The sequence below is a fragment of the Psammomys obesus genome, unplaced genomic scaffold, assembly GCF_907164565.1.
Source record: "Psammomys obesus unplaced genomic scaffold, mPsaObe1.curated_primary_1811, whole genome shotgun sequence".
NCBI classification, from domain to species: domain Eukaryota; kingdom Metazoa; phylum Chordata; class Mammalia; order Rodentia; family Muridae; genus Psammomys; species Psammomys obesus.
The window spans coordinates 24,753,029-24,767,408 of NW_026596039.1; the positions used below are offsets into that span (position 1 = coordinate 24,753,029).

Below are 14,380 nucleotides of genomic sequence, written 5' to 3' on the forward strand. Positions count from 1 at the left end.
TCAACCTATTCCTTTAGGATGGAAATGTGTTTGGGGACTGTTGGGGTAAGTTAGAATTACTATTGTTATGTTGACACACCATGACCAAAAGCAAGTTGGGAAGAAAAGGGTTTATTTGGTTTACACTTCCACACTGCAGATCATCCCTAAAAAGAGTCAGGACAGGAACTCAAGCAGGGCAGGAACCTAGAGGCAGGATCTGATGAAGAGGCCATGGAGGGATGCTTCTTACTTACTTGTTTGCTCCTCAGTTTTCTTCTAGAACCCAGGACTACCTAGCCAAGGGTGACCCCACTTGCAATGAACCGAGCCCTCCCCCATCAATCAGTAGGTTAAAAAAAAAAAAAAGTCCTACAGGCTTGCATACAACCTGATCTTATGGAGTTATTTTCTTGAGGTTCCCTCTTCACAGATGACTATAGCTTGTGTCAAGTTAACATAAAACTAGGTATGTAATCACATAAAATATTTGTCACAACTTTCTAACAATAGATAACAAAAGCTGACTTGTCCTGACAGGTTCTTACTGTCTCATCCTTGTGACACACGAGTGTCCTAAAACAACACAAGGACAGGAGAGAAACCAGGAGAAAATCCTCAGAAGACCCAAATAGCTCATCCCATCCCCAAGCTGGGGCCTGAGAGTTGTTATTGCCTATCATTTTCATTAACACAAAAACAAGAGCTACCTTTTTAAAATATTAGCATGTAGTAAAAATGAAAACCACTATACGTTTTTAAATTAATATATAACGTCTTTATGCCAGGTGTGGAAGTGCACACCTGTAATCCCAGCACTTGAGGAGCACAGGCAGGCAGATCTCTGTGAGTTTGAGGCCAGCCTGGTCTACAAAGGCTGGTCCAGGACAGCCAGGGATACACAGAGAAACCCTGTCTCAAAAAAACAAAAATTAAAAAAAAAAAAAAATAGGCATGATAGTTCCAGCCTATAATCCCAGCATTTGGGAGCAAAAAGAGGACTCCAAATTTGAGGCTAGTGTGGAATACACATACACATACACCCACAATCTCAAGATCTTGTCTAAAAATAAAAGACCAGAAGGATAGATAAAGCAATCTTTTCAGCCTTCTGATCTGAGTATCTATCCCTTAGCGTACCAAACCTGATGATACCAAACATAAGTACTTCCTCAGCAGATCACAAGAATGACCCACAGCTGAGCTCTTCTCCTGGAAGGTCTGTGTGCCAGAAACTTAAGTTCCCATAGAATAAAACACCATCATAACTTTAGCCAAATGCCAAACTCTGCAGGTTCCTCAACTCGAATATGGAAAGATAAGACTAAACGGTTTTAAGTGATTTTGTGTGTGTGTGTGTGTGTGTGTGTGTGTGTGTGTGTGTGTAGGCTGGGTATCTCTTCAATGCAAACACAGTATTTCAAGCAGTGTTCAGAATTAGTGGGCAGCAGCTAGTACAGAGACCCATAACTGGTCTAAGTGCTGAGAATAAGTGAATGTGCAGTGCTTAGCCCAAAATCGGACATCTCAATCACTCCTATACCCCAAAGGCTTATGGAAAAACAAAAAACGGGGGTGGAAAGAATGTAGAACCCAACAGGAGTCTTTGACATGTTGCCTTCAGGGCAGGACATGGCTACTATACTCATAAATGACTGCAGCTGTGGTCACCTGCAGAGCCCAAACCAACAAAAGCACTAACTGGGCTCAGTGGGTCATTCACCAAAAACAAAAAACAAAACAGGAAATGACACCAAGTGGGACGGGTGTGTTAGAGATGACTGTGGGGAAGAATAGCTGTGGTACCCATTATCAAGATATACTGTTTACCCATACAAAATTGACAAAGAATAAATAAAAGATACGCTCTTTCAAAAGAGAAAGAAAGCAGACAGATTCCTGACTCAGACCACCCTGACTTTTTGTACAGGGACACTTAACATTCTCACACATCTTCCAGAGGCTGTTTATAGGGCCCAGTCCTACAGTTCCAACCCCATGATTCTGGATGCTCAGTATGGCACTTAGGGTTTTTTGTTTTCTTTTGTTGTTGTTTTCAGATTTTTAGATACTTTTCAGAAACACTTTACTAACCAAACTAAGTCATCTTTATATGTTTTTTAAATTTTTGAAATTTTTTTTAGAAATTTTTGAATATAAAAAACCACATTGCATATATAGCAATACAGTTCTTTATGTATTAAGTGGCACCAAAATGGAATGATTTTACAGTTTTTAAACAGAAATAAAAAAAATTGAAAAAGGAAAATCTTCAGGTAACAAACTCTTCTTAAAACAATGCTTTTTAAAAAAATCCCACCCCGGGTGTGTGTGTGTGTGTGTGTGAGAGAGAGAGAGAGAGAGAGAGAGAGCAGGCATCAGATCCCCTGCAGCTACAGTTACAGCTTCGAGCTGCCTGATTTTTCAGTGTTGAGACCCCAACCCAGGTCCTCTGACAGCGCAGTAAGTACTCTTAACCACTGACCTATCCCTCTGGCCCAAAAATTTTATAGGATCTGATCATGAAATGAGATGGCAGTTTTCCAGAAACAAAGAAAGTGAAGATGATGAGCAGATGTTGGAGGTAATGAAGAACCAAGTCTCAGGCATCTTCTCAGTCACTTTAAAGATAAGGCCTTTCTTCACCACACCTTGGAGAGTTTAGAATGGAGGGTGCCAAGAGCGGACATGCAGAGAACTCTGGCATTCAGAAGAGAAAGGAGTAGAAGCAGAGGCCACAGAAACACAGAGCCACAAGGCCAAGAGTGAGAAATAAGGATAAAGGCCGGGAGTGCTGTGTACAGGTTTAATCCCAGCATTCAGAAGGCAGAGGCAAGCAGCAGATCTCCGTGAGTTCACAGTGAGTCACTGGTTAGCCAAGGCTACATAGTAAGACCCTGTCTCAATCAAAGGAATAAGGAAATGGAGTCCCAGACTCAAGGTAGGGAATCTGAACTCTTGCACTTTCTGTCAACAGATTGTGAACACCTAGAGATGGTGAAATGTTTTTAAATTTAAAATTATTTTTAAGACGTTTATTACATTTGTGTGTGTGTGTGTGTGTGTGTGTGTGTGTGTGTGTGTGTGTACAAGCATACATGTGAATGTCAGAGGGCAAACTTTCAGGTTTTCTCCCTCCTTCACATGGCGCCCAGGGATCAAATCAAACTGAGGTCAGTCTTTGCAGCAAATATCATTACTTATTGAACCATCTCACCATCCCAGTTAAACAGGGTGCTAACATATGTGTGTGGTACACACCCATATGCGTCCAGGTTCCTGTGCCCTTCCACAACCAGCATGATGATATTTTCCTTACTTGCTTTGAGACAGGTTTTCTCACTGAATTAGAAGTTGACCTTTTGGCTAGGCTGACAGGCTAGAGAGCTCTAGAATATCTTGTCTCTGCCTGGAAATTCTATTCTACAGGCACATACCTGTCTTCTTACATAGGTACTGGGGATTTGAACTCAGGTCCTCATGCTTACATAGTAAGTCCTCTTACCCACTGAACCCTCTCCTTAACCCCCTCACAAGGCTTATCCACAATATCTTTCTCCTACATTGTGGGTATCATAATCCAGGTAGAAGTACTGCTGTATTTCCGCATATGAAGAATCCTTCTGTAGCATGGCATCGTGGCACTTTAATCCCAGCATTCAAAAAAGGCAAGTGGATTTTTGTGAGTTCAAGGCCAGCCTAGTCTACATAGTGGGTTCCAGAGCAGCCAGGGCTATATAGATAGACCTTTTTTCCAAAACAAAACAACAACAAAAATCATTCTGAGGTAAGTGGAATAATGAAGGGGATGAACAAGAAAGAACAGTTGTGAAAAAGGAAGGAAGAAGATCCCTGATCAGTTTGAAGCTATCCCTGTAGCCCATCACTCACCAGAGTATGAGGAAACAGCACCCAGGGCAGGTCTCTTAAACTGAAAACTTTTCAGAGAAAATAAACATCAGTAAGTGTTAAAAAAAAAAAAAAAAAGCAATACTATATCTGGAAGCAGAGAGGAAATGTGACTCACCTGAGACTTGGCTTTAAGTTTAGTCCCTGTAGGGGCAGCTTCCTGTTTGCGGTTTATCTCCTGGAGGAAGTTGGTATCTCTGGAAAGCAGAGCTGGGGAAAAGGAAGGACTAGACACCAAGTCTACACAAGACTACCCCTGCATGAGCAAAGTGGGACCATTTTAAAAAGAGAGATGAGATCCCCTTATTACCTTGTGCAGGAAGAAGGAGAGGGTAGAATGGGAAGTGGGGGCTGTCTCTTTTTTGTCTTGCTTGCATATATGTGTACCACATGTGTGCCTAGTGCTCATGAAGTTCAGAAAAGGATGTTATATCCCCTACAATTGGAGTTAGGGATGGTTGTGAATCACCATGTGGGTGCTAGAAACCAAACCTGGGTCCATTGCAAAAGCAACAGTGCTCTCAACGACTGAGCCATCTCTAGCTCCCCTGGGAGTTTCATCTCTTGAAGCATGGACATGGAGACAAGTTGACCCTGAAGACTCAAGGTCCCTCCGGTAACTCTGCTTGACTGCTCTGGCTCAAGTTGTGCTTTCAAGGATTGATTCCCATTTAACCATCACACTCAGAGCCAAGAGACACCATCTCCAGCAGCAAGGCCTCGAGAATCCTCGGACCTTATTCTTCCTTCACACCCAAAATAGGTTCATCTTTGTCCACTCAGCTCGGACCCATGCCACTCACCTTTGTGTGCAGGCCGCGAGGTCACCCTTCCTTGCTCGCCCTGCGAGGCCAGAACATTCCTGGAGCGCGGCCTTCTCCGGGAGGGACGCCCACGAGCAGCTGTAGTCTCCGCCGCCGGACCTCCACCAGTTCTCGGCTTTGTGCAGAGGGCGCCGCACCCCAGGAGGACCCGGGGCTCGTTTGGCCCTGCCCTCGCTACCGCCGGCATGTCACGCAAGCGGCGCAAGCTCTTCTTGCCAGGCCGCAGACGCCCAGCAAGGCCACTGAAGACGGCCACACCCCTGCCACACCCGCACCGCCAGGCCACGCCCGGGCCAGCCACGGCCTCGCCCTACCTAACCTGGCCCAGAAGAAACTAACACTCACAGTTCAGCCCGAAGGCGCCGGAAGTGGACTTTGCTTGTGCGCATCGCCCGCTGGGAAATGTAGTCCCCAGCGGGGAACCAGATGGCGCCTAGCCCGGCCTCAGGGAGGCCGGCTCCACCTATTGGAGTAAGACCACGTTTGTGAACCGCGGGACCAGGCCGGAAACACGGGGTACAAAACAGCCCACTAGAGGTTTCTGGGAGTTGAGGTGGCAGTCAGAGCGTACGTGCGCAGTGGCAGGGCTCCTAACGCGTTGTTTTGAGGTTGATATGAGGGAAGGGAGTTGGAGGATGTTGTGTATTGAGCGGGGGTAATGCCGGGCGTTGACAAGTCCACAGTTGTTCAGGTTGGAGGTACTTTTCGGTTTGGTATTAAGTTGCTACCATCACCTTCCACTCTCCCCGGACCACCTCAACGCTAATGCCTAGTGTTCAAAATGCCCCTCTGCATGTACTCCCAAATCCTAGATATGCAGTCTTTCCCAGATTTCCTTCTGGGGATGCTCCTTTAAAATGATCTTCAGCTGGGCGCGATGGCGCATGCCTGTAATCTCAGCACTCAGAGATGCAGAGGCAGACTCAGAACCATTACCACCATCCAAGAACCAGGGCCCTCTACAGGAGCTAAACTCGTAGGTGCTGCCCTAACAGAAGCTGGAGCTATAAGCACTCAAGAGCTTGTGAAGGAATTTAAAAGAGATGTACCACTAGCAGCATCAACACCCAAAGTAGGAGGAACAGGGGAAACAGATTCCCTGTTTTTTCCCCAACTCTCAGTCTAACATCTTTGTCTCCCAGCGAATTATCCTTACAGAAACTAGGTGGCAAAAAGCCGCTGGGAAAAACCATTTGCAGACTTAAAATGCAATATATTATGTACAGGAAAAAGAGAATGGACTTAGGATAAACAACGAAAGGCAGGCATACAGTCAAACAAAACCTACCGTGAGATGGACTTTGCAAATATCAACAGTCCTCTGGAACAACTACAGTGCAAGTTTGGGCCCCCTATTTTCCTATTTCTGCAGTATGTACTCAACTTGGTTGTGATCTGTTGGTGGTGGTGTTGATGGTGATTTGGGTTTTGTTTTTGTTTTGTTTCAGTTTTCAAGATAGGGTTTCTCTGTGTAACTGTCCTGGCTGACCTGGAACTCGCTTTATAGAATAGGCTGGCCTCGAACTTACAGAGATCCGCTTACCTCTGTTCCTGAGTGCTGGCATCAAAGGCGTGCACCACCACCACCTATCGTTGTTTTTATTCAAGGTCTCACTATGTCACCCTGGATGCCCTAGAACTTACTCTGCAGACCAGGTTGATCTCAAACTCAAGAGATTCACCTGCCTCTACCTCCAGAGTGCTAGAATTAAATGTTTGTGCCACCAGAACCAGTCACAAATCCCCTTTTAAATTTTATTTTTATTTATTTGTAGATGTATTCATATGTGCACATTTGTGGGTGTGATCACCCATGTGTGCATGTGTGGACAGCAGAAGTCGATATTGGGAGTCTATTGCCTTCCACCTTATATTCTGAGATAAGATATCACGGTGACCCTGGAGCTCACTATTTTAGCTAGCATTATCTGCCAGGGGTTTCTTAATAAACATTAAAAATGTTTTGTTTTGTTTGCCTTGACTATATATACGATTGCATATATTTTCCCAAATAAATTCTAATTTTTTTGTTCCAGTCTTATTCAAAGTTCTAGGCACTTCCTAAAACAGATTCTGCAAATCACACCATATTTAATTTCTTTACCAATAAGGAAACATAACCTTGAGCATCATTAGAAAGTCGCTATATCATTAAACCTTAAACATACGGCACATGCTAATCCACCCACCTGAAGACATTCTCAATATTCTAAACTTTTATGATCACCTAAGCCATATTCCAAGTTCCAGAATTCATGGTTTACAAATAACATTTCTAATTTCTAGTGTAACACATTTTCTAAGCACCCCCTATGGGTCAGTATGGAGAGGTCCTAGAATTTTAAGTTCTCTTGATATCTACGTAATTAAAGTTTTAACTTTCCCATGCCAGAAGTATAGCTCAGTCACTCTTGGCACTTTCTAGTATCACACCATCCACAAATGGCTCAAAGCTAGTGCCAAGAGCAAGAATTCAAAAGCATTTCCACTGTCTAATTGTGCTCCCTGCTCCTACCACTTGTCTTAAATGGACTACTACAAATGGACTGGACACATAGGCCACAATGATCACTTTTCACATAAGACGACCTCCCAGAACTTATGCCTGCTTGTTTCAACTCAACAAAGAAAATCTGTACCCCTGGACCCAAGAAAGCATTGGCTCAGGGACGTCCCCTCATGTTCCATTAGCTCTGTGTAGCCTCTGTATTCTGTGTTGATGTATCTCCTAATTGCTGGAGGGATGCTCTGCACCCAAACTTAACATAGTCACTCCTGTTGGTAAGCATTTCATGTGCATTAAATAAACACTTGGCAATGAGTCTTATAAGAGGCATATAAAGAACATTTATATTCTTAAAAGTTTCCCTGACTGTAAAATGAATAATAAACTTGAAGGAAACATGACCAATTACAGGCACCAAGTAAAATAATTGTGTTTTGGATCAGGCTAATGGGAAGAAAAATAAATGGAAATACTTAGCAGGTATAGATACAGGGGAATGCCTGAGATGAGACTGCATGGAGAACTCACCAAGGATGGATGGTTTAAGAACACTGCTGAAGACTTTTCCACATTCCTTACAACTCCTCGTAGAATAAAGTGAACAATCTGGTTGAAAGTTAGAGTCACTGATAAATGGTAAAGGTTTCTCAGTAGCTAAGGGTTTGCCACTAGGTATACAGTTTTAAGCTTTCCAGTGTGACATCTTTGGTGACAATTAAGGGATGACTTTGTTCTGAAGGCCTTTCCACATTTATCACAGACATAAGGCCTCTGACCTGTGTGAAGTCTCTGATGGTGAGCACGGGATGAGCCATCACCAAATGCCCTTCCACATTCAGCACATGTATAAAGTTTCTCTCCAGTATGAACTCTCTTATGTCTGATAAGGTAGGCAGTATAAGTGAAGGTTTTACCACATTCGTTACACTCATAAGGTTTCTCTCCTGTACGGATTTTCTGATGTCTGGCAAGACAGGTGCTTCTTTTGAAAAATTTACCGCACTGCTTACATTCAAAAGGCTTTTCTCCTGTGTGATTTCTCTGATGAGTGGTCAAGTGTGAACTTTCCCTAAAAGCTTTCCCACATTCCTTACATTCATAGGGTTTTTCTCCAGTATGAATTCTTGAATGAACAAGAAGATGTACACTCTGCCGAAAGCTTTCCCACACTCCTTACATATATAAGGTTTCTCTCCAGAATGTACTCTTTGATGGCCAGTGAGTGACATGCTATGGCTAAAGGCTTTCCCACATACATCACACTTGTAGGGCTTCTCACCTGTGTGAACTCTGTGGTGCACAGTCAGGGATGACCCACTACGAAAGGCTTTCCTGCACACACTACATTTGTAAGGCTTCTCTCCGGTGTGAGTTCTCCTGTGCAGGGTAAGTCCTATGTGAACACTGAAGACTTTCCCACAATCAGTGCAATCAAATGGCTTCTCTCCAGTATGATAATGTCTAAAGTGACGAGTAAGGGACATGTTGTACCTAAAGGCTTGCCCACACTCAACACACTGAAAGGGTCGTTTGTCATTGTGACATCTCTGATGTTGAGCAAAGGTAGAACTGTCCCTGAAGGCCTTCCCACACTCCTTACACTGATACGGTTTCTCCCCAGTGTGAATCCTCTGATGCTGAGCCAGGTGTGCAGGCTGCCTGAAGGATTTTGTACATTCCTTGCACTTAAATGATTTTTCTCCAGTATGGATTCTTTGATGTTCAATAAGGTATGAATTCTGGCTAAAGGCTTTCTTACATTCCTTACACTCATAGGGTTTTTCGTGGGTATGTGTCGTTTGAGCAAGGTGGTGACTCTGCTTGAACGCCTTTCTGCAGACTGTGCATTTATATGGTTTTTCACCAGTGTGGATTCTCTGATGAACAGTAACAGATGAGCTATGTGTGAAGGTTTTCTCGCATTCATTACATTTAAAAATGTTCCTCCCTGACCAGATTTTCTTGTATCTTTGTACCTTGGGATTTTTGGAAAAGCTTTTCTTATTTAAGTTGTGACTATAAATATTCTCTTCTACACTATCCAGATGGGCAGATTTTGAAGATTTGGTGTTTTTGTAGCCTATTTCTTTAGTGTGAGTTTCTTTATGAGTGACTCTTTCTTTTATGTTAAATATTTCTTGATTCATCATCCGTCTATCAAAAAGGTCTTTATGTTTCCATTTGTTTCCAGAAGTGGGACACTCATGACCGAAACTTGTAATTTTCTCTACTGACACATCATCAAACACAAATTGCTTCAGAGATAATTCTTGTGTCTTATGTAGAGATTCGCCATCTGAAAAATGTAAAAAAAAAAAATTAAATTAAATTAAAAAAAATGTATTCTTTATCATGTGGAATTAACAACAACAACAAAAAAATCTAAAGTAAAGATATTAAAAACTATTTAATAAATTCCATACAATCACATAGAAGTATCTCAATTGGAAAATGTGCAAGGATTACATGAGAATAAAAGCTTTGTGATAGGGACTGGAGAGATGGCCCAGAGGTTAAGAGCACTGGCTGCTCTTCCAGGGCTCATGAGTTTAATTCCCAGCAACCGTGTGGTGGCTTACAACCATCTATAATGAAATCTGGTACCCTTTTTTTTTTTTTTTTTGTAAATACATGAGGTTTTTTAAATTGTATACGTGTTCGAACCTGGGACTGGTGCCCTCTTCTGGCGTGAAGGTGTACATGCAAAACACAACATTGTATACAAAATAAATAAATAAATCTTAAACAAACAAAGAAAAAAGATGAGTTCCCTAGTAATGAGAACAGGGACTGTCTATGACATGAACTCTGCAGCTGGCTCTTTGACTATCTCCCCATGAGGGGGAACAGCCTTGCCAGGCCACAGAGGATAATGCAGCTAGTCCTGATGATACTGACAGACTAGGGTCAGATGGAAGGGGAGGAGGACCTCCCCTATCAGTGGACTTGGAGAGGGGCTTGGGAGGAGAAGAGGAAAGGAGGGTGGGATAGGGAGGGAATGAGGAGGCTACAGCTGGGATACAAAGCAAATAAACTGTAATTAATATAAAAAAAAATTTTAAAAGCTTTGTGATAAATTAACCTTGTGATAATGTAACATGCTTACATTTGTTAATCTGTGGTAAATTAACCTTGACTACCAAGTCTATTGAATGAAAAATTACATAAAAGCCCAATAAAGCACACCTCGCATTTTATGTGAGGTTGTTTCTGAAGTGACTAACTAGGGAGGCCATGCCTTCCTGAACATGAGTGTCACTGTCCAATACGCTGGGAGATTGCAATAAAGGAAACAGAAGGAGGAAATTCAGCAGCAGGGGTGGTTTCTGTTTGATGCCTGGCTACCATGAGTGAATAGCTTTCCTCCACCATACCCTTCCCTCACTTCCACAAGTCCAAAAGCAATGCAGCCAGCTGAACACAGATATAAACTTCTGAAACCATGGGCCAAACTAAATCCTCCCCCTCTCAAGTTATTTGCAGCAGGCACTTTGTCAGAGTGAAAGAAGCAAATATGACTGCAAGGAAGAGATAGAAAAGAACAAGAACATGGGAAAAATGACTAGGAAAACTAAGTATAAGACCTAGGAGAAGTCACCTGCAATGATAATGTTATTTTTGGCCTAAATATACATATTTATATGTATATATACATATTCATTCAATATGTATGTATGAATGTTTTGTCCGCATGTATGTTTACACACCATGAGCATGCGTGCTGCCGGGGCCAGCCGGGCAGAGTCGAACGGTTCTTGAGTTGGGCGTGAGGATTAAAATTAATAAAATGAACACACAGCACACAGGAAACTTTTTAAAGGTCCAGACTCAACAGCCATGGCAAAAGGCAGACTGCTGCAGCAAGCAGTGCCAGCAGCAAGCCTCAAGTCTCTGCCTCCAACTCTGTCTCTAGCCTTCTTTTGCCGTAACTGTCGGCTTGTCTTTTTATTGTAGAGTTTCTGAGCCAGAGTAGAAACATCTCAAGAACAATAGGTTAATTTGCACAAGGAGCTAGAGGAAGAGGTGTAACCCTCACAAGCTATCCCACCTGCTGTCACAAACAAAAAGAGATGGACTTGCAAGTTCTCTGCCATTAGTAAAGGCCTGCTAAAAGCCATCTCTCCACCGAGATTTAAATATCAAAGCCGGCAGCCTGCTCCCTGCAGAGTTCAGAAGATCCCCTGGAACTGGAGAGTTGGGAGTTGCCATGTGGATGCTAGAAATGGAATCCAGTCTTACTCACTGAGTCATCTTTACAGCCCCATGTTTCCTACTTTTGATTAGTGTATATAATTAAGTTAATTTAGTTAATATAATATAACTGATTAGTGTATATAATTAATTTAGTTTAACTACCAGTATATTTAATTACCATTGCTTGTAGGAACTCTCTAGAGTTCTCAACAACCACACACACATGCTCTATGACTTCTCCTAGAATTTAAAGGCAAGCGTCTTTATATATATGGTTATAATTTCATCATCAGAAAATAGTGCTCCTAAGTCCATCCTTTATGTGTTTGTGTTTCAGTGTATCCAGCCCTTTATTTCTCATACAATTCAGGCTTCAGAGTAAAAAAATTCTTCATTCATTTTCCTGCTTTCAACAACTTTAAAAAAGTGTCACTTTTTAGTCCAATTTAATATAGGGTTTTGCTGTTCTCTGGGATGTTTAGGTGAAGGTGTCTCAGTGAGGGACTGTCGAGATGAGACTGGATTGTGAGTATGTCTGTGGAGGATTGCCCTGTCTGAACTGACATGGAAAGAATGAATACAGGCAGCACCATTCTCAGCTCTGGGGCCCTGTAATGTATAGGAGTAGAGGAAGCTAGCTGAGCAAAGGCATGCATGCTTTCACTCGTTCGGCCCTGTGACCAGCTGTTTCAAGGTGATGCCACTATGAACTCTCTACAATGATGAACTATGATATGAAACTGCAAGCTTTTACTGTCCTCCTTAAAGCTGCTTTTGTCAGGAACCTTTATCACAGCAGCAGGAGTGGAACTAGGACATTCTCTTTTGTATTAAACAACTTTGTACAGAGATAAAAGGAAAGTAGAAGAGACAAGAGTGAAACAGAAGGGAATCCATGCCAAGAAAGGAAACTTCAGGTCACACTCAGGACCAAAGGCTTAGGAAGAGTTTCTGGGAAGCCTCAGCAAGGATGTCAGGACCTGTGACAATGGTCATTTCCTACAAGGGTTTTCCACCTGCTTTTCACAGTCTTACCTTGTAATGTGCTTCTGATCAACTCACCCTTCACCTCCCAAGGCTCCTTCCAATGCTCCAATAAGGAGATCAGATATGGTTTGGAAATGCAAGCTCCTGCATTAAATAAATAAATAAATAAATAAATAAATGAATGAATGAATGAATGAATGAATGAATGAATGAATGAATGAATGAATGAATGAATGAATGAATGAATAAATAAATAAATAAATAAATAAATAAATAAATAAATAAATAAATAAAAGGGGGGTTACAGAAATAGGTCGAGTTTTGGGTTTTTTGGCACATAAGTCAGCCCCTTAAATCTGATACAACTACAAAATAAAAGGATCAAACACATTTGATGGGTAGACTACATAAAACTTCGTGTTACGGTCCAGTGGCAGCTGTCAACAGTCAATCTTATAGAAATTACACTATTTCTTATGGAGTAGTGGAAGGGCAAAAATTTAGCTCAGTATTTTTTAAAGGAGCATCACAGTAATAAATGAGATTTTTTTTTTTTTGAGACAGGGTTTCTCTGTGTAGCCTTGGCTGTCCTAGACTCATTTTGTAGACCAGGCTGGTATTGAACTCAGAGTGATCCACATGCCTCTGCCTCCCAGAGTGCTGAGATTACAGGCATGCACCACTGAGATATTTTTTAAATGGCCTGCGAGGGGATACGTGTAAAGAGATTGCTCAGCACTTGGGAGCACATTCTGATAAGAACTAGGTTTAGTTTTCAGCCCAAGTAACAGGCAGCTCAGGTACCTGTAACTCCAGCTCCAGGAGATCTAACAGCCTCTTCTGCAAGCAACTACACTCACATGTACATATAGACATATATGCACATACATTTTTGTTTTGTTGTTTTTGAGACAGTTTTTTCTATGGAGCCTTGGATTTCCTGGAACTTGATCTATAGATCAAGTTGGACTAGATCCGCCTGCCTCTACCTCCCAAGTCTAGGGATTAAAGGCATGTGCCAATACTGCCTGGCAGAGTGTGTGTGCATGTGTGTGTATTTTAATACAAATGAAATCTTTTAAAAATTAAAATAAATAATGTTTTAAAGGCCTGCTAGAGGCAGTTTGGAGTTTGAGTTAATGAACTACCTGTCTAAAAATGAACAAAGCATAGGAGCTTGTGATTGTAATTCCAGCACTTGAAACCCTGTTTCAAAACAAAGAACACTCTTCAGAGAACAGGGACAGAATCCAGAGTCTGTAGATTTCATTTTCAGTATCCACAATAAAATCCAAATGAGCTGAGAAGATGGCTCAATGGGTTAAGCACTTGTCACGTAAGCATGAAGATCTGAATCTTAATTTCCAGAACCCATGCAAAGCTACACACAGGAGCACAAGTTTAATCCCAGCTTCCCTATAGTAGGATGCAAGGTGGAGGCAAGAGAATCCCCAGAAGCTTACTGACAAGCCTGTCATGAGCTGCAGATGAACCCCAAAAGGTGGAAGGTGAAGACTGACATCCAATGGTTGTTCTCTGAATTCCACACACTGTGACATGTACACACTGTACTTGCTCCACACATGGATGTGCACATATACAAACGCACAACACACACACCAAAACTATTTTTAAGATACATTTTTTTAAAAGGAGGTATGTGGTACATGCTTTTAATCTCAGCACTCAGAAGATAGAGGGAGGCAGATCTCTGTGGATCTGAGGCCAAGCCTGGTCTATATAGTAAATTCCAGGACAGCCAGGGATACCCTGAGACAGGGATGACCCTGTCTCAAAAACAAAAAAGGAAGGAAGGGAGGGAGGGAGAAAAAAAAGGGAAGGAGGAATGGGAGACAAAGAAGGAAGGAAGGGAGGGAGAGAAAGAAGAAAGGGAGGGAGGGAGGGAGGGAGGGAGGGAAGGAAGGAAGGAAGATAAGAAAGAAAGAAAGAAAGAAAGAAAGAAAGAAAGAAAGAAAGAAAG

The 14,380-nt window shown here is 42.2% G+C and overlaps 2 protein-coding genes across 2 annotated transcripts in view; both read right to left on the reverse strand.

The window, feature by feature from the left end:
* The window catches only part of LOC129687376 (zinc finger protein 28-like), a 12,575-nt gene extending 7,581 nt beyond the window's left edge, over positions 1 to 4,994 (reverse strand). Inside the window, exons 1-2 of the mRNA XM_055621712.1 lie at positions 4,692 to 4,994; positions 4,007 to 4,098 (exon numbers count right to left, since the gene is read on the reverse strand). Of these exons, the coding sequence (XP_055477687.1) occupies positions 4,007 to 4,098; positions 4,692 to 4,899 (300 nt within the window). The 5' untranslated portion in view covers positions 4,900 to 4,994. The remainder of the gene's footprint in view (positions 1 to 4,006; positions 4,099 to 4,691) is intronic.
* Positions 4,995 to 6,453: 1,459 nt separating this feature from the next.
* The window catches only part of LOC129687377 (zinc finger protein 471-like), a 40,956-nt gene continuing 33,029 nt past the window's right edge, over positions 6,454 to 14,380 (reverse strand). Inside the window, 3 exon segments of the mRNA XM_055621713.1 lie at positions 6,454 to 8,378; positions 8,381 to 9,514; positions 12,448 to 12,543. Coding sequence (XP_055477688.1) covers positions 7,873 to 8,378; positions 8,381 to 9,514; positions 12,448 to 12,543 — 1,736 coding nt within the window. The 3' untranslated portion in view covers positions 6,454 to 7,872.